The sequence below is a fragment of the Athene cunicularia genome, assembly GCF_003259725.1.
Source record: "Athene cunicularia isolate RWA chromosome 1 unlocalized genomic scaffold, athCun1 chr1_part2, whole genome shotgun sequence".
Taxonomy (NCBI): Eukaryota; Metazoa; Chordata; class Aves; order Strigiformes; family Strigidae; genus Athene; species Athene cunicularia.
The window spans coordinates 74,161,949-74,182,830 of NW_020799092.1; the positions used below are offsets into that span (position 1 = coordinate 74,161,949).

At 39.2% G+C, this 20,882-nt stretch overlaps 1 protein-coding gene across 2 annotated transcripts in view; it reads right to left on the reverse strand.

The window, feature by feature from the left end:
* The window catches only part of SEMA3D (semaphorin 3D), a 143,208-nt gene that overhangs the window by 89,505 nt on the left and 32,821 nt on the right, over positions 1-20,882 (reverse strand). For both annotated transcript variants that reach the window (XM_026866126.1, XM_026866119.1), the window contains exon 2: positions 7,832-8,022. In XM_026866126.1, the coding sequence (XP_026721927.1) occupies positions 7,832-7,946 (115 nt within the window). In that variant the 5' untranslated portion in view covers positions 7,947-8,022. The remainder of the gene's footprint in view (positions 1-7,831; positions 8,023-20,882) is intronic.

Genomic DNA, 20,882 nt, shown 5'->3' on the forward strand with positions numbered 1-20,882 from the left:
AGTCAGAAGCCAGCTTTCTTCTTAACCATATGGATGAAGAACTGTCAACTTAAATAGGGACCACACTCTAGCCCTGTCCTTTAAAATCATCTTCCCATGAACTGAGTGTCAAGCAACTAAAACCTCTGCCCTATTCTGAGGGAGATGGCTTATCAACTCACCTATTGCTAAAGCTATTCTGGAAACCCACATTACTAGATCTATAATGGCAAATAGCCTATGAAATTACTGACCCTGGAAAAAGGAAGCTTTAAAAGAATTCTGCTGCTCCCACTCTCTCTAGTTAGAATTTCAATTTTTAGATGCCTTGGAGGAACTCAACTGGCTAATGTGAATATAGGTTTTCAAAATAGTTTTGGACTGGCGGTAGCAAAGGACCTCTTGCAGCAATGAAAATAAAACCAATTCACATTATAAAAGCTTGGACCAGCATAATGTTCTCCTACGATAAAGGGAAATATAATTATCAGTTATACTTTTTGATATTGACAGGAGACACAATTCTTACAAAGCCATTAAATCTAGACATCACTGAATATCTGCATTAATTCCCTTACGCATTAGTTGTTTGTGTTGTAGTTGTGCCTAGCAACCTCTGTCAGATTCAGTCCCACCATGTGCAGATGTGCAGGTGGACCTAACACATCTGCCTTGCTGACTTAGGTAGGCAATGTTGCGAGAGAACCATGCTAACTAAAGATTGCTGGGCAAGGGACATCAGAGATGTGTGTCTGCACAAGGTAACCATGTGCACTATCATATCACCTGCTGTCAATCATTAGTATATAGGCACAATCTATCATTTAATATTGGAGTGTGGGGGAGGGTGATAATTTTATTATTAATATTTACATTTATTTATCCATTTGGGGGCACCAGTGGGTGTTATATAGACTGCTGTCTATATAAGAAATCCAAGGTGCATGGATGAGGCAGAGGGATTTGTGCAGTCTACCCAAACCTACCAGATACAGTGTCTTCAGTAACCTCTTAGCCATGAAACTCTGTAGGACAACAGAGTATACTTCTCTGGGACAGCCAGGATTTTGATCACAAACAGGAATGCCTGTTTTCTTGAATTAGTGGGAAAAAAGGTACCTTTGTCACTCCCATCCTGGTCTAAATGCCACTCTTAAGCATAGCTAGCTAATCCCTCTGACTTCTTTGATAGAACTCTGGTGTGATAAAGGAAATGTTGTCTCTGTCTCTTTGTGTATTTATCTCCAAAGGACTGTGACTACAGAACAGACCTCCCCTGCACCCCTTGGCCCTCCTTTGAGGAACTTGTCTATAAATGGAACAGCAGAAATGGGAAGGGAGGAAAGGGAAATAGGATGTGACTCGAGGACCTGCACTGCAACCACAGATGTCCACCGCTAGACACACACTGACGTCAAGAGGATCATGCCCTCAAATTAGTGCATAGAAAGAGAACAAGGTTGGGATCTTTAAAACTGCTTAGGGTTGGGTTTACTTTACAAATGTCTGTAGTAAAAATGCAATTAGAAAAATAGTTCTGAATGTACCCTCTTGGAAGGTACATTCTTCTAGGGAAGCAGCTTTCAGTGTTGTCGTCTCATCTTCCTTTTTACAAGGGACTACTCATTCTTCACAAAGTCTTACTCTTGTGTTTTTTTTCTCTCATCTTCTGAGATTTAATCAAGTGAACATTCAGCAGAAGAGTTTGGTATTTTGAGAACACAATTCTTTTTTTATCCAATTGAGGCCCTTTTGTGATCACGAAAAAAAAGAAAACTGTTGTGAGCTACAGGCTGTTTACACTCTTAAGAGGTTGATACGGGTCACTTCTCTAAGGTTATTCTTAGTTCAACTACTATGTAAACTGCTGATGTCACTGACTGGAGGCTGCTCTCCAGGACATTATATATATGATAATTATATGTCAGAAAATGCAACATATAGTTGGATCTGACCTCCAAGTTCATGAGTTTAAAAAAGGAAAAAAGTGTCTGTAAGAAACTTGCTGTGTTTCCCGTTACTAAAACGTAATAAACTCCTTCAAGTTTATACTTAGTATACAGCATATACAAGAATCCCTCCTCACATGGACAGCAATGCCCATCCATCTTCAACCCAAGGTACATTTTGTCTCAATATTCACTGCTTCCAGAAAGCACTTTTGAGAAAAAACTGGCAAAATCTATTTCATAACTAGACAAGTATCTGAAACGAAGACTCTCACATAAACGTTTTATGTTACTCTAGAAGGAATCTAAGGCAGATTTTTCAGAGAAATAACAGCTCATCAAAAATGAATTAAACAACAAACAAGGGATTCAAGAAAAGCAGCAGTTCCTCACTCAGCACTTTTTCCTTGATCTACATCGGCATTCAGAATTACAGCTGCTGATATTACCACAAAAGCATGTTTTTACTGATTTTTCTTCCTCTTCCTGTAGAGCAAGCACAGCTGCAGAAATGCAAGCTCCTATCTAGGCTTTTTTGTACATTTTACCACGATCCAACCATTCATAGTTGTGCAACACCCACAGTCATGGTACTGGGATTACCGCAATGTCACAGACAATTTAAATGAGGCTCACGGAGCTATACAATTGTAACTATATTTTATATGCATAATTAAATGATGCATGACATGAAAATAAGCCAGCTTTACTGAAACAGAACAAACTAACTGATCTAATGCAACAGCTAAACATCTCATCAGTTATAAAACGAAACATGCTTAAAGCAAAAATTATTTAGAAAACAGGATGCTTGATATTGTAAAGTAGCATGTTCAAAGGATCATTTTTAGAACATTACGGAAATGTACTGATCCAGTCAAGTTTTCCACGGAATTCCTGGCACCTGCTTTCTTTTTCACCCTGTTGTAAGAATGGATCACTCTTAGGTGGAAGAAAATCATGTATGCAAAACACTGCATGAAGATAAGCAATTTTTAGACATGGCTAATTTACATGTGGAGATGATGATTTAGCATTGTCATCCTTCAACAGAGGAGGCAGAATTGAATCCCTTTAGTTCACTTAGTTAAGATTAAAAAACCAAGAAAGAATGGAAATTCAATACTACCTCAATTTACTTCAGTGGCAAAACTCTTGCCGTGACTTTAGTGGGAGTGAGAATGCAGCTTAATTCATTCAATGTGAAGAAAAAAAAAAATCAACTGAGAATAATATTCCTGTTTATTAGATTTAAATTACTGCCACAGCTGTTTTTAACAGTGTTAAGCAAATCTTGTAAAAGCCAATGGTTGCCTTCAGTCTTGCCTTTTCCTATGTGTCACAACACAGGATCCTTGTCCTCTGACCAAATCAGCACTGGCCATAGCAAGTGTGGCTTGCATTTTGGGGCATGGACACTCCCGCATGGCAATGAAATGTGTCCGTGCGTGTCAAGGTGGATATGTCATTGGTGACAACGTACAAACCTGGGCTGGGGCACACCCCCTAGCCAAGAAAGCAGGGTGCACACTTCTCTAATATATAAATGTATTCTTAAGAGTTATGAATGTAGCGTTATGAGGAGCAGTTCAGGGAACTGGAGTTGTTAGTCTGGAGAAGAGGAGTTCTCAAGGGAGACCTTATCACTCTCTACAGCTACCTGAAAGGAGGTTGTAGCAAGATGGGTGTCCGTCCCTTCTCCCAAATAACAAGCGAAAGGACAATAGGAAACATCCTCAAGTTACTCCAGGGGTGGTTTAGATTGGATATTAGGAAATATTTCTTCATCAAAAGGATGGCCAAACACTGGAACAGGCTGCCCAGGGAAGGGGTTGAGTCATCTCTGGAGGTATTTAAATGACATGCAGATGTGGTGCCTAGGGACATGATTTAGTGGTGGACTTGGCAGTGTTGCCTTTATGGTTCCACATAATGATCTCAAATATCTTTTCTAACTTTATGATTCTATGATTCTTTGAGTGCACAGACTAATTCTAAGAGTCGATGAAAAGCAACAGAATAAAGAAAATCAATAGGCACAAATTACAATTAGGAGTCTACATTTCTACTGGAAAAATTTAAGAGAGCCACAAATTGAAAAAGTTTGACTTAATATTTTTTTTTTTTTTTTTCTAAAAGGCATTCAACCTTCTGGTCTAGTTATTCTCTGTCTCTCTCTATAAATTAAAACCTAGATACACACAAAAAAAATCTCCATAAATGTACCTGCCAATAAATTGGCAAAGACTGCTACCCAAAAGCTAGACATAAATAAGACTGTCTACACAATATGAATTAAACATGTTTGTATGTATGAATTACAACACAGAACTTTCCCTTCTTCAGTAAAAGAACTGAAACCATACCATAAATGTCAGTATTGAATGAGACCGGTATGTGAAAAGCTTCTGTATTTGCTGTAGAGATGGGAATGAGTATATTAAATGAGGTAGCAGACACTAAGATTAGAGAAGCTAAATGTCACTTCTGTGCAAGTTCTGCAGTTTGGATGTGGTCATAGGGTATCTCCAGCCACATGAGAACGAAGGATAAATACACACTGTTGCTCTGAGACTGAGTATAGTGTTATACAAAGACTATTAAAATACGGAATATTATAATAAATCAGACCCTGGTTTTTCAAAGATGGTAATCTTCTATTAGAATACAGATTTTTACCTTCTAATATTAACATAATAATAAACCCACCTCATAATCTCATAAAAGTATCTAAGAGACATAGATTAATTAAGGTCTATGTACTGAGAGCACCCTAGCAGCATCATGAGAGCAGTGACAGTTTCTGGGTTATGAATGACATGTACCAATATCTAAAAGCTAAAGTCTAAGTGAAGAAGATATATACTGAAGAATTATTCAATTAATGAATTGAGGAAAAGGTGGGAATAATAGATGAGGTATGTAATTAAAGATCATAACTTATTATATTAACACAGGTGGAGTATACATGACTTTGCCTCTGTATTAAAAAAAACTTTGATTGACTTGTGTGCATTTGTATTTTTATGTGTATGATCATTTAGAACTGGAGCAAACAATAAAAGTAATCCATCACAAGACATCATGTTGATACTCACATCATTCACTGGAATATCTATATCTTAGTATTTCCAGCAGAGATTTCCTCCCCTTTAGCTATCTCACAGAAGATGAAAACCCATAACTGCCATGCAGACAGGCTCTAAAACTTTAATTGCTGTCTGAATACAGAAGATCTGTGATGCACTATGGTTTATTAAAACACTTGCAGTTATAGACACTTCTTTTAGCTAACCCACCCTGCTCCTTCTTCCTCTTCCTCTATCCACCACCAACTTCTGTCTTTCTCTTTCAATCTTCTCCCTCTCTGTGCTCCTTTAATACTGTTCCCTCTTCTCCTTTCTCTCTTCTTGTCTCCTACACTTCTTCCTCAGCGTTCATCATTTGGTGTTCCCTTTCTTCTCATCACTGTCAGGGCATGGGCGGACACAGTTTCCAAGCCCTCAGTTGAGGTGCGCTGGGCTGCAGCGGTGAGATGAAGTAACCGCAGTCCTGCTCACTTCCACCTCTCCTGCCCGAGGAAGTCCTCAGCCCTTCTGGGAAGATGGAGCTATGCCATCCCATAAACACACTGCATTGGAAAGGGATGAAACCTTCCCTTGAAAGACAACACCTTTAGAAGCCAGATGAACACACATGCATGACCAGGTTATCAGAGTTCCCTGATGTGGCCAATTTTGGTCTGGTTTCCATACAGAATATAGGGCCCTGTGTTATCGTCCTCAAGATATTTCAAGTCTTATTTCCAAAGAATGGAGATGCCAGGACTTGTCAATGACATGACTGTAATAATTTTATGAGAACTGGCAAGACAGTTCATTTCTCCTACATCTTATTCTCAGAAACCTTGGAGTTATTTTGGCTGGAATACTGGGGGCGGGAGAAAGTAAGCTTAATTCTAACAACTATATTAAATAGTCAGGACATCTGCCATGCTGCTATCAACAACAAAAACATGATTTAATTACAACAAGAACTACCTGCACCATTTACAATGCAAAAGTGTGAAGACAAAGCAGTAACTGTTTTCTTGTTCCCTGTAGAAAAATAGTCCCCCGCTGCCTCCCCCCACCAAAAAACAAAACAAAACAAAACCCCACGAAAAAGAAGGCACAATAAAGTCTGATAATTCTCTTTCCTTTGGCTTTTCAGTTCCATCACAGCTCTCCAAATTAAGATTTATGTGCCATTTATATCTGTTGGGTGTTTTTTGTTTTTTTTTTTCCCCTTACAGGGATATAGGTGGATAAGTTTGGATAGGAAACTGTATCACTCAAGCCAAACTGAAAGGTTTATAAAGTTGCTAATAAAAGTTTGGGTCAGGGCCTAAATATCAATCATCCGCTTATTGTCTTTTTAAACGAGCTCAGGCATTTTCACAACCACTCCCAGCAGGTCTCTGCCACTATTTTAAACTAAGATTTCATTGAATTTTTTTTTCCTGTGCTGACCTCAATAATTTTTCTCTCTCCCCCTCCTTACCTGTCAAATGCATCCATCAGGATTTTGCCAAAGGCTATCTGCTTTTGAAGTCGAGAGGAATTCACTAATTGTGAATGTCAAATCCACAGTAAATGCCATCACCATATGGTATATGCTGCTATTGGGAATTATCTCAAAAGGCCTAGCTGTGAAAAGTCTGGCTATATGTTAAGGGGTTTTTATTGCTAACTTTCATAACTCATGTCAGCTCTTTCAGTTTCTGTATTCATTGGCTTAAGTGAGTGCAACTGTTTCCTGAATTTATAAAAATGTTGTCAAGATCCCTTGATCTCTCTTCCTCTGTCCCTCTCACACAAACACATTCAAACCCATATATACACAGGGGGATACCATACACAGTGCCATAAAAATCTAGCAAAAGACAAGCTTGTAAATAAATAGTATGTCATTGTGCTTACTCAAAAAATTCCTGTTTCTGTTAAACTCATGATAAATGTATCATAACCACTGATGAAGGCTTTACAGCCTCCTGTCCCATCACACCATACTAAGTGTGATTCTGTAGTGCACGGGCACACCTAAGTTTGAGAAACTGAGAGCAGAAGTAGGGTAGGGTGCTGACATAATTGAACTGAACTGAACTAACTGGAGAGCATTTGCTTTAGCTAAAGAAGACAATATCAAAGTGATATATCTCTTTGCCTTGTAAAAACTGTGGAAGTGTACCGTACATTCCACACAATGAGACATCTACCTCCTTTAAGAATTTGATCAATAAAGAATAAAAAATACATCAGCCTCTAATGTTCTCAACAAGTACACATGAGGCTAATAAAGTCCTCAGAAAAAATATGCTTTTGTGATCCAAAGAGGTAAGTAGAAAGAAAACAAAATTTCTAAAGTTCCACATACCAGCTTAGTGATACAGAAAAAATTATTACAAAAATAACATGTCAGTGCCATGTGACACATTTCTAGCAGCTCTCTTGACTTTCCCTGATGCTCTAGAAAGCTGTGAGTGTCCTCCATGTCCCACGTCACCCCACCAGCCACATGGGAATGTCTCCAATGGGCTTCATGGCATTTCAAGTAGCACTAGAAGTCTATGTTTAGTCAATGACTCCCCCCTAATTTAGGTATGGTACATTAATATCCTCTAGGAGCAAACTGAAATAATAATTTTTAAAAAACAGTTATTTTTCAGACCCTTCCACCCAAAGAAGAGAATTTAATACTGTCCCTAGGCAGAATTCATCCATCTTTAAGGCTTCTGTCACATGTTTCTGAGAATTGTAGGGACAACTGCTTTTCATTTTCCTGATTAATAATACAAATGAACTGCTGGCAAAATCACATCAAAACAAAAGTGGCAGAATCAGAAAAAATGCTGAAAAGTTTACCTTTATAGGAAAGCTTAAGTCTTGGGATATTTTGTTTTGACGTTCCAGTGACTGGAAGGAACAGCATTGCTAAAGATAACAGGCTGCAGGCATGTGGTATTTGGGGAGCTCTCATTCTGCTCTCTTCTTCTGTATCTTCTTTTGCACTATGGTGAAATATCTTCCTGCTTTTCAAACAATCCAAATTTAATCTGGAAGCAAAAAGAAAACATCTGTAGATTTTTTGCATTATTATATAAATAATAATTCTGAAAGAAAGCCAGAACTATCTTTAAAGAGTAATTCATTTAACACGTTTGCTACAAAAGTATTTTTTCCTCTAGTATAAATCAAAATGTTGTAAATCTGATTCTTTAATAGTAAACTTACACACTTTGAGGTTGGAAAAATATGTAAACCTTTCAAACACCAATGTCTAGCATAGCTAAAGTTTAAGCACAAATTAAATTAATGTAGCATCCATAACATAATTTGCCATTCAAAAGTGACTACGTCACTTGGTAGTTCACACTGCTCCATTGGATATCTTAATGTTTTATAACTCTGTCTTTATCTCAGTGCAACAGCTATTGTATGTTTATGCTATGACTAGAATAAACTGTAATATCTCAGATACCATGGGAGTACAAGCTGAGTTAACAGTAAGTACATACCCATCATAAACTTTCATAAATAAACTAAGAAAATTGGATAGAGCAAGCAGTTGTGTTTAGTTTTAATAGAGAAAAAAGTCAATGCGTCTGATGGATTTAAATGTGCTTTCAGTATGATATTTCCAGCAGGATAACTGCCTCAATTTACCCACCAAAATGTCCTATAAACTTTAATGAGTGGTTCATGCTGAGGTCAACAGGCTGATACAGGACTTTTTTAGCACAGCATGCAACTAAGGCAGCTTTGCAACACTTTTCACTCAGTAACAGTCATTCATATTCCATAAATCTTTAAGTGTTTTACAAATGAAAGTAATGATCATTGTCCTTATTTTCCCTATGAAAAAACTGAATTATAAAACTCCAGTGAACCAACTTCCCCAAGGTCACACTGCCACTCCAGTAGCAGAACAGAAAGCAGCAACAGTTCTCCTGGTGTCCTGTTTGTACCCACTTATAAGGGATACCTTTTGTCCAATAACTCCACTTTTGCATATGAAATTATTTGAAATGGCATCCTGAGTTCTGAAGGAAGAATTTGATGGTTAATAAATCACAGAGATTGGAGCATGAAAATATCTATGAGACCAGATCCTTTCCCCTGCAAGTGCATGATACCAGAGGTCAAAGGAGATAGTTAGTGAAATGACAAATGTCAGTGTTTGAGTGATGCTGTAAATCAAGGAGTAAGGAAATGTTATGGTTAGTAGCGAGATTAATGGCTCATGACTTCCCATGAAAATTCTCTTCTAAAAGGTACTGAAACTGCCTGATTAAAAGAGTAGTCCTAGGCCACACATCAGCTAGCCCCTGCATGGACATCAAGGAAAAGGATCCTTGCGAGCCCAGGAGAGATGCAGCACAGCTTGTTGTCCCAGAGCCACTACACAAGCCTGGCACTTAAGCTCACTGCAGCACTGGTGCCAGAGCAGCTCTGAGAGCTGTGGAAGCATCCAGAATCAATTTAGCACCTCCTGATGCAGGCAGTACATCCTCCCTGGCATGCAGGGACTGTAAAGAGGACCCCTTGAGTTCTCTCTGTCAGAGGAAACCTCTCTCGGATGAAGCTGAGCCTTTCTGAGCCTCCAGAACTTCTGCCAATAGCAAAAGACAAGGGAGTGTGCAGGAAGGGCGTGACAGGGAAAGAGAAAGAAGGAAACAATTTGTAAAACACCCGAAGCATCCTTCTTATCGCAGAGGACTATATTAAGACAAGAAACACCAGCCCTGTTCATCTTCAGTGGGATGATAGAGACAAACCATACTTCAAAAAGAAGCAATTAAGAGGGAGCCAGTCTCACTGTAAATACACTGAGAAGTCATGGCTTGAGGGTCTGGGCCTCAGCCAATAGGGATCTTACCAGAGGATCTGGGGCTCATTTTCTTGAGGCAAATTACAGTGAAGAATCAGGACTAAATTTGCCACTTATAGACAAAAAAAACAGTTGCCTAAACGCACTGTCCTTTGCTTAATTTATTGAGGACCAGCACCAGACTCAGCCCTTTGGACGTACCTCACAACCTTATTTTTTCATGTAGGGTTCTTTTGCGAATGGAAACCTTTCTTCTTTTTCTTCTTATTTTTTTTTCTTTCCACTTTTATTTGAATAATGTTTGTGAAAAACCATTCGCTTTATTTCCTGACACAAAGCAGTTAGTTTACACTGGAGACAGCTGCTCTGTGAGCTTGAGACAGCCCTGTCTTGTCCTAGATACATTGAAATCTGACCAGATTGTCACATATATTTTTAGTTTATGATGATCTTCTAGTACAATTCCAGCTTCCACACAGAGTCCTTCCAGCAGTCTAATGACTAGCTCAGGTTAATGAACTTCAGACCAACTAACTGGCTATTAATCTTCAGGAAATATCCTTCCTCTTTGTAACATGTGCAATGTCAATCAGTGTCCTATGCTGAAAAGAGCCATAGTCAGGCTGCTCAGAAGTAACCAGACCCATGAACAGAAGTAAAATATAAAACCTAAAAGCAAATCTAACTCCCCCATTCTTTCCTCCCCTCAAAAGTAAGATGAGTTTTGTCAGCGGAGGGAAAAATATTGTTTCCTTTAGTTCTTTGATACTTCTGCTAAGAAGAACTAAGCACCAACATGCTCTAAAACTTCCTCATCATTAACAGACCCAAAATAAATGAGGAAAAAGAGTTTGAAATAAAAATGCTGAGGCTAAAGCTTCTTTCCCACCTTGGCTACAGCTAGGAAATATCTGCACTGTGTTAATTATCACCTGCGAGACCAACTGGGGAACGAAGCTATGCATACATCTCGCTGAAATAAGGGTATTTCCAGTGGAATAAAGGAGCTTTTATTTACCCCACACAGGGGAGGCAGGCGTAATGCTAAAGAGGGGCTGAGGAGCCTGGCTCCATCCTGCTAAGACCTCCCTGAGGGGTTCATAAATATGTAATGGACTGTAGGTTAAAACTCCGAAACAATAAAAAGTTGATCTGCTGGTGTCTTGCCGTCTTGCCAGAGAGAGGTGGCTGGATGTAACTCACACATGTGTGATGCCACATCCCTGAAATGAGGTGTCACCTCCCTGCAATTGGTCGATTTAGTGGAGCCTATAAAACAGATTGCTCTGAAGCTACTGTCTGAACGGGAAAACCTGGAGCCAATTTACTAAACATAATTTATTCCAGGCCCTTTGTTGCAATAAACAGAGCTCTTCAGCCTTCTCAGACACACAGACAGTAGGGAGCTCTGTGCTTATGAGAGGTTTTTTCAGATCGTTCAGCTCAAACCTATCTAAATGCAGAATCTCACAATCACAAATATTGTCTAGGTTTCTGACTTCTCCTGGCGTCATGAAGTCCAGAGCTGGAAGAACTGTGACCCATCTGCAAACACACACTTTTTTAACGATAGTTCAAGTAACTCTCAGTTTAATTCTGTAACAAAAACCTTTACGAACTTGGAGGATAATTTAAAACCTGTCTCCATTAGTTTTTCGAGGCCACTTTAAAATTTGGAATTTTGTACTCCAGTAAAGAGTAAAATCTAAACAGCTTGCAGCAAATTACAGAAAAAGTGACTAATCAAATGGTATGTCTCAGTTATACTAAATCTAATAGCAACATTACAGATTGCAACCACATGAAAAGCTAGAGCATCCTTTGAGTTGGCTCATGTTGAGAATAGCATAGAATAGAATAGCATAGAATAGCATAGCATAGAATAGCATAGAATAGAATAGCATAGAATAGAATAGCATAGAATAGCATAGAATAGCATAGAATGGCATGGCATGGCATGGCATGGCATGGCATGGCATGGCATGGCATGGCATGGCATGGCATGGCATGGCATAGAATAGAATAGAATAGAATAGAATAGAATAGAATAGAATAGAATAGAATAGAATAGAATAGAATAGAATAGAATAGAATAGAATAATGTCTGATAGTCACTATAGACTTACAGATAGACTAAGTTACCTAGGCCATTTAGTTTCAGTATGTAAACTGCTACCTCTGATGCCAGAGTTTTTCTTTCTTCTCCTCATCTATCCCTGTCTGAGGTCTTGGGGTTTTATCTTATCTTGTCAAGGAGTGACAAAAGAGTAAAGTCAGTCCCTTACAGACATTAACTGATTGGCATGAGTGGCCTGTTAGACAAACATACTGATTTAAATGACTTAAAACTAATTAGCTGCAAAAAGAAGTGAGAAGTACCCCACCTACAATTCAAATTAATTGAAAGCTATGCTATCTCTTTACTCATATTGTACACATACTTTATATGGATGCATAAAATTGTAAAGCACATTACTTTACAAATATACAGATATATGTTTCCAGTGCATTTACCTGTAGATGTCTCACATAGAAATCATTGTACATCTTCCAAAAGAAAAACTACTTACGGTTGTCTACTGTGTGGTTCAAAACTGCACTATAATCATGAACTGGGTATTGAATATTCTGTGTTAATAAGAGGGAAAACTACAAGTATCCGCGAGTCAGATAAATAACTCATAAAACAAAATAGACCAAAAAAAGAAATTACATCTTCAGATTTACTTACTTAACATTCTTAACTTACTTCTTAAATAACAGAGATGACATTCATCCAGAGCACAATGAAACTATGTTCTTGTACCCTTTAGATAGACGGTCTGTTGATATATTATTTGGCAGAGGAGGCTTTTCTCTTCATTGTGAAATCTCAGTTTAAAGCTAACTCCATCCAAGAACTGGTAAACAGTATTATTCATCATTATTCTCCCATTTATTGAGTAGCTTTTGTGCTGTTTATAGTGCAGCAAATGTTCTCTTCCAGGATTCTGAAAAATACTTCTTTTTTACAAAAATCCCAGATCAGTATTAATTCACTTACCAACGCTAGCAAAAATTACTGAATAAAAAGACAATGGTCCAATCAAAAAAAACCCATATAATCCTACAGTAGGTGATTTTTTGTTTTATTTCTTTTTGCTTAAATCATTGGGTTTAGTATATCTGGTTTAGATAAGGTTTTTGCCATAAAGCAGACCTTGCTATTTTTAAATACCCAGATGAATAGTAAACACTCACATGAATCATAACCCATCTTATAATGAGTTTTACAAAGCTTTACAACCTTTACCTTTACTGAGCTTCTCACAGGATTTATAACCTTCCCATTCAGAACCAGTAATTTGGAAAGCAAGAAAAAGCTCTTCTGTGATTCCCACTTGAGAAGAGCCAAATAGAGCAAAGAAGAATGAAGGGACTGAGACAAGGAGGATGCAACTGAGGGAACAAAGACTCAGCAAAAGAAAATGTTTTTATTGAAGAGAACCATCAAGTAATAATTAAAGCTCTCCAATGGATTGAAAATATGTTTGAGGATTATGCTGGATTTTTTGTTCATTAAGATAAACTCATGCTAAAGTAAAAATGGTGACTAAGGGAGTGAAACATGAGAGAAGAAAAATGAAGGAACTCACTAATTTCATTTTTTTTTTATATATAGTTTTCTGCATCATTCTGAAGCTAATCTACTGATGGAAGCATTTATAAAAGGCATGTAGTCTGTTTGGAAACAAATACCAGTAAGAATATGTAAACTTTATAGAATGGTCTGTGTTACACTGCAATGAAGAGATTATCTGACCATGAAATTTACTATCGAGCACAAAAATTATACACACGGGAAATGACATTTCATCCTCAAAAGGTACCGGGATATTTTTCAAGTCAATGTCAGTGGGGTCAGGATTACACCTTAAGATTTCATATAGACACAGAAGTAATACTTTCAGAATGTAACATAAACAGCCATGCACACAAACATGTTATATATCACTAGAAACACTGATTCTGAGAAGTTATTTCTGTATCTTTTGGACATAAACATATAAGTCCAAGACTGACAACAAAACAAATGTTACTCTTTAACCCTAATTATCTGTATATTGTGTCTCCTTAAAAAAAAAAAAAAAAAAAAAAAAAAAAAAAAAAAAAAAAAGAAATTCAGACCTGTAGTTTTATATTCTGTAGGCTACTCCTCAAGCACAATGTCTATTGTCCAAGAAAAAGGATGGGATGGAAAACAACTTGTCATCTGATAATGATAATGCAAAGAGTATATAAGCAGATGAATAAAATGTCCCAGCAGTCAGTTATGCAACTGATATCTTCCACACATAAATATTGACACGTCTTTCACTTTAAAGTTAGATGCATGTGTATCTCAGATTTTTTTTTCTTTTTTCTTGGTGGAAGGATCTGTGACTTCAGATATTACATCTATAATAACAGCTTCCCATAGAGTCTTTATTTAGAATGACATGACAACACCCTACATGTCTGATCATTAAAAAAGAAAAAGAAAAAAAACATGAGCCAAAGAAGAAAGCAGTGTATGGCACGATTTAGCAACACATAAGAATCAGAAGGAACCCTAAGCCAAACCTCAGTGTTAGATTATTTTAAGTACAGCATGTTTCCCCAGCAGACTAAAAAAACTTCTCAAGCTAGGAAAAGTGATTCTAAAATGGGTTTTGTAACTTTGGTATCCCAGAAAAGAAAAAAGCAGTAGGACAAAAATGCCTAGAGACATTAATGAAAAGGTATACAAGATGAAAACCGCTTCGGGCCAAGTACCGTGACGTCTGAAGGTTTTTGAGGAGAACTAGAGAATTTTCCTCTAAAATGTCTGTCACCACCTGCAGCACTTGGGGTGGCTTGGCTCAGCTCTGAATAGAGTAGACAGGGAGAAAGTGCATGCAGGAAGCTTTGCCTGTGGAACAGCCTTGGCCTGCTGTTGAGAAAACACTGAAAAGCCAAAAAAGTGTCACAATGGCCATCAGAGAAAATAAATGCTCATTTTGGGGAGACTTGCCTGAACATTGAAACACTAACGGATTGCATTTGTCCTGCTAAAACCTGAATTAACCCCAGGCAGCACTGTCAAGCCAGCTAAACCACTGACCCTCCAACAAGCATTCTTTTTCTGGAAGAAACATATACCTACAATGGCCAGCTAAAAGGAAGGATTACAGTCTCTTTTTCACCTCCAATAATTTTTTGCCAATGTTTTGCTATGGAAAAACTGTTCTCTGTACCTCCTTTCATATGGGACATTCCAACATCTGCAGGAGTGGAGCATGAGTCCTCTAGCAGTGACAGTTCAACGACCAGAGGCCTGGGCTAGCTGGTATTTCTGGGGTCATCAGTAACTACTGGCAATGGGGTATTTCACAGATTAGTTATTTGCATGGAGACTTGCCCTACCATGGTTTTTTATGCTTATGAAAAAAACATCTTGATGGGAAGATAATGTAGCACTGGGGAAATCTGTCATAAGTCCAGGCTTACTTCTAGGCATGATACAGCAGAGAGCATGGACATACCTATAGACACTTATCTAAAAGTAGGTAGGGCTCTTCTGTCCTTGATCCAAGCAATCCATACCTAAGCCAGCGTCTACTGTTGTATGGCTCCATCCATTGCATACAATGCAACCATATATTACACATTTCATCTATACATGCTTCAGAGGCACCACCAGCCAGCCAATCATAACCCAGCAGACCCTACTAAAAAAATAAAAAAAAAAAAAACACAGAAAAAACCCAAAAGAAACCCTCCCCAAAACTGAACGAAACAAAGATTTACATTTGCAAATATATTTATAATGTTAACTTCATTTCACAGCAAATACTTTATTGTGCTATAAATTGTAGCTGGATTTATCTGATGTAAGCAGAAATGTGCTGCCAACTAGTTTGGAATTTTGCTTAAATGCTTGTAAGCACTCATGGATTTCCCAGCTGCATCTAAAAGCTGCCTATGGGACTGTCACAGAAAACAAGAATGTTACAAATATTAAGGATAGGAAACTGCCTGTTTTAGATGACTTCTTAACATCATTAACCATTTTGGGAATTATTTCTATTGTACTAATCTTGATAGGATGTTTCATTAACTGTCAGTGTTATTTTGTTCATTGCCAGCTGTGTAAAAATCTGACCTGGTAAGTTTTCAAAAGAATTCAGATTAATACAGTTTAGTGTGGTTTAAAAATGTGCATTTCATAGGAAAAATGGGCTTTGATCAAATAGGTTTGCTCTATATCCAATGGCACATTTTTATAGAATTACTTTCATCAATGTACAGCCTCGTTATTTGATGCCCTGTCAGTGAACTCTTACAGCACAGTCTGTAGGGTTTTCGTATATAAACTACAGTATAGGCACAGACATGCCGGAAGGATTTTAATTTACACTTCCAACAAATTTTGACTTAATAATTCATGACTGTACACTTGAACTCTATTGAAGGAGGGTTTTTTATATCCACTGTCCAACTAATTTTGGATCAACATTTTGTGCAGCCAATATGTAAAATGATACACATATGAACGTGTACAATGCAGTGCAGTGATTTGTGTTGGCACATTAAACCAGTTATTACATTGTTAGGCTGAACGCATTTGCTTTCTTCCTAGTTTTTGTAAATGTTTAATTTAATTTACATTTGGAGGATGTGTGACAGACAACCAGCAGAGCCACTGTAACACATCCCATTTGTAAGCTCACACAATTCACTAACTTAATGTGGACCTATTCATCTTGACGGGTTTCCCTCAGGTATCACCATAGCACCCGGGCACTTTAAAAGCTTTAATGACTCTATTCTCCATCCTCTGTCCTTGCCATTAGGAGTTAATTGATTCTTTTAATGTTACCATAGGAGATGATATCACTTGCATAAGGTCACACCAGTAGTAAAGACCAGTACCCACATCCCCTCGGCATCCAGGCAGTGCCTTAGTCACTCAGCCACCCTTCTCACCAGGGACTACAGACTGCTGGCTGTGATTCCTGTGGCGAGGTCTATGACTCATATACCACTTCTTCCAGTGTTTTACTCGACTTAAACCCTCCTGCAAACTGTAGAAAAGTACAAGCAATCACAATTTCATTTTCCATAAACAAGAAGTTCACAGAGCTGAGTAAGGAGTAACGTGCAGCCAGCACGAGTTCAGAGAGGAGGTTTTCAAAGCTTTAACACTCCTGTGTTCACTGACCACCAATTTTGCTGTTTTCAAGGGTTAGAATGTGCTGCTATCGGACCCTACAAGAACTTTCTGATTGTGCTGCAGCAGAAATCAATTTATATTTGCTGGTCTATTTTTAAAATGCTTTGTGAAGGGTGCTAGCATGACAGTTCCTGGAATCCGAAACAGCCATACTGAAAAAGAAAACAAGAATTCAGGCATCACCACCTCCATTCAACACAGAACTATTTCCACTTCGGTTTAAAACCACAATAACTTTCCCTTTGTCTCGTGAGGACAAAGTGAGAACACAGAGTGCACAGATGAATCAATACTTCACTGAAAAATAGCAAAGCTTTTTAAACAGTTAACCTGTTAGTTACTGGGGAGTTGACATAACCAGAAGATTAATACAAAAATGTTAGAACACCATCTCTGTTTTCCTTTTCCCCAGTAGATACTTGTCCCCAGTTTAAATCTTGAGGGAGTTCACAGAATCACAGAATCGTCTAGGTTGGAGAAGACCTTGAAGATCACCTAGTCCAACGATTAACCAGACACTGACAGTTCCCAACTACACCAGGTCCCTCAGCGCTATTTCGACTCGACTCTTAAACACCTCCAGGGATGGGGACTCCACCACCTCCCTGGGCAGCCCATTCCAACACCCAACAACCCCTTCTGGAAATAAATGCTTCCTAATACCCAGGCTAAAACTTCCCTGGTGCAACTTGAGGCCATTCCCTCTTGTCCTATCACTTGTTCCTTGGTTAAAGAGACTCATCCCCAGCTCTCTGCACCCTCCTGTCAGGGAGCTGTAGAGGGCGATGAGGTCTCCCCTCAGCCTCCTCTTCTCCAGACTAAACCCCCCCAGTTCCCTCAGCTGCTCCTCCTACGACCTGTGCTCCAGACCCGGCACCAGCTCCGTTCCCTTCTCTGGACACGCTCGAGTCATTCAATGTCCTTTTTGTAGTGAGGGGCCCAAAACTGAACACAGGAATCGAGGGGCGGCCTCACCAGTGCCGAGCACAGGGCTCAGATCCCTTCCCTGTCCCTGCTGGCCACGCTATTGCTGACACAAGCCAGGATGCCATTGGCCTTCTTGGCCCCCTGGGCACACTGCTGGCTCCTGTCCAGCCGGCTGTCAATCACCCCCCCAGGTCCCCCTCTGACTGGCAGCTCTCCAGCCACTCCTCCCCAAGCCTGTAGCGCTGCTGGGCGTTGTTGTGGCCCAAGGGCAGCCCCCGGCATTTGCCCTTATGGAAACTCCCCCAGTTGGGCTCAGCCCATGGCTCCAGCCTGTCCAGGTCTCTCTGCAGAGCCTCCCCACCCTCGAGCAGATCAACACTCCCACCCAACTGGGTGTCACCTACAAACTGACTGAGGGTGCACTCGATCCCCTCGTCTAGATCATCAATAAAGATGTTAAACAGGAGTGGCCCCAACACCGAGCCCTGGGGGACACCACTCGTGACCGGCCGCCAACTGGATTTAACTCCGTTCACCACAACTCTCTGGGCCTGGCCATCCAGAAAGTTTTTTACCCAGCAAAGCGTGTGCCCATCCAAGCCTCGAGCAGCCAGTTTTGCCAGGAGAATGCTGTGAGAAACGATGTCAAAGGCCTTGCTAAAGTCAAGGCAAACAACATCCACAGCCTTTCCCCCATCCATTAAGCAGGTCACCCTGTCATAGAAGGAGATCAGGTTTGTCAGGCAGGACCTGCCTTTCATAAACCCATGATGACTGGGCCTGATCCCCTGTATGTCCATTATATGACTTTAAATGGCACCCAAGATGACCTGCTCCACGTTGCCCATCCCACAAGAACTAAACTCAGAACTGTGTCAAAATTAGTGACACTGTATTTGAAATAATGTTTTTGTCTGCACTGATGCAACAAGAAGGGGATTTCTTCCAGAATTCCCCCACTGGATCTAGAAGAGGAAGTTGGGTGAGAAATACCACTGGATGGACTGCTGACACCCAAACCAAGCCAACGAGTTCTGCTCACCCAGAAGACAAAATATCAGTTGTGTGGTCCAGCCTGACCTCTCTTTTCTGTCCATTAGCAACTCCTTCCTGACAGTCTATTATCTCCCTGTTAGAACAAGAAGTGGAAGACACTGTAGTTACTACATTAAATACTTCTCAAGGTAGTGGGAAGAGAAATGACTAGAAAGGATTTGGCCTCCACGCTGGCTTAGCTAGAAAAGAGATGCGGTGGAGAAGATTAAGTTGTGTTTCCATAGTCACAGCTGAGCAGGTGGCAAACATCCACCACAGGTGCTTGTTCTACAGAGGATCCCCTCCCTGGTAAAACAGGCACCCCCAAAGAAACCAGGGCTTGAAGATATCCAGGACTCTTCATGTCAGATGAGCCCTATGTAAGTTTATGAAACCCCTTGGGATCATCATGATTAACTATCTTCCTTAAACTATTCCCCACTGGGCTTTAGTGCTTTTAAACCAATGACCCCTTGAATTAAAGAGGTAGATTTCTCTTTTCACAGCTGTGACTCAACACAGGGAGGAATTCAGAGACATCTGAAAACAAAGCCAGGCAGAATTTAAAACAAAATCCTTCAACGACAGATTTAAAGAGTGATGGCTGCAGCTGGAGCTTACAAATATAACAACTAACTAAATGAGCATGCATTATACAAAAGCCTTACATGGACAGACCCTGTGAAGGGCGATTTCTTCACAAGGAACCAGAAAAACAGAACTACTAAGAATAAATCGACAGAAAAACTATATATTGTATGTTCAAAAGGAACCTTGGTCCTTGGGTTCTTCAGTAAACTAAATGGTAACCACCTCTAAAATGAGGAGAGAGGTTATATTAGGCAAATTAATCGTTGATTTTTTTAAAAATACTTTTAAAAATATGCAATGAAAAACCTGAAATTCCTGTGGCTAAAGTGGAAAAAAACACTAATAAATTATAGTTTTAAAAACTTATATAATGCCTTTCATATGTTCGATTTAAAATATACAGTAACTAATGCATACATGATTCTTTGCAAAGGAGATGCGTTTCTTTTATTTCTGTTTCACAGATGAGGAAGCTGGTGCTAAATGTACTCAGAAGCCATCCCAGGATAATGTGAAGTGAGCAAGGAGTGGAATCAGATTATCTTAGTTAATAGTTATCAATGCCACCATTTTAAAGATTATATGCTTCTTTCTACCCAGTCAAATCACAGCGTATCAGTTGCAAATAAACACACACAAGTATAAAGATGAATTTTATAAATATGCAACAAATATCTTGAAGATGCTCAAGCATGGAACACAGTTACAGAGGCATAAGCTTATCGACCACCTTCACACAGTATTGCAAAAGCAAAACAACAGTGACTACTGGAAACTCTGCTTCCCTTGTCTGCTCAGCTGGGGTATGTGACTTGCATTAATGGCACAGGGAATAATGTACTTGCACTTAGATCCAGGACCGACTGATGTCAAATGCAGTTCAACCATTCACATTAATGGGGATCAGCATTTGTCTGGAGGGAATGAGGGTTTCTTAGACCTTAGGGTCATGAATTGACAAGCTATCGAACATTTTCTCTGTTATGCTGCCCATCCTCAGTGACATCAGCTGTCTAGACCCTTAGTCCCACTACAGCTGCTTTGTGCTCCTCCCAAGGCAAAAAAAGAGCTCATTGCTAATTCTTTCTGTGCAATGTGTAATGCAGGGTGAGATCTCACAATTCCCTTTCTAGGACACACAGAATAGACACATTTCTCTGGAACCCAGGAAAAACATAGACACATACATATAAACCGTGAGTTTTATTATTCTGGAGATCTGTGATTGACTAAGATATATGGTGACAAAAGTGCCATTAATGACAAAAAAAAAAAAAAAAAAAAAAAAAAAAAAAAAA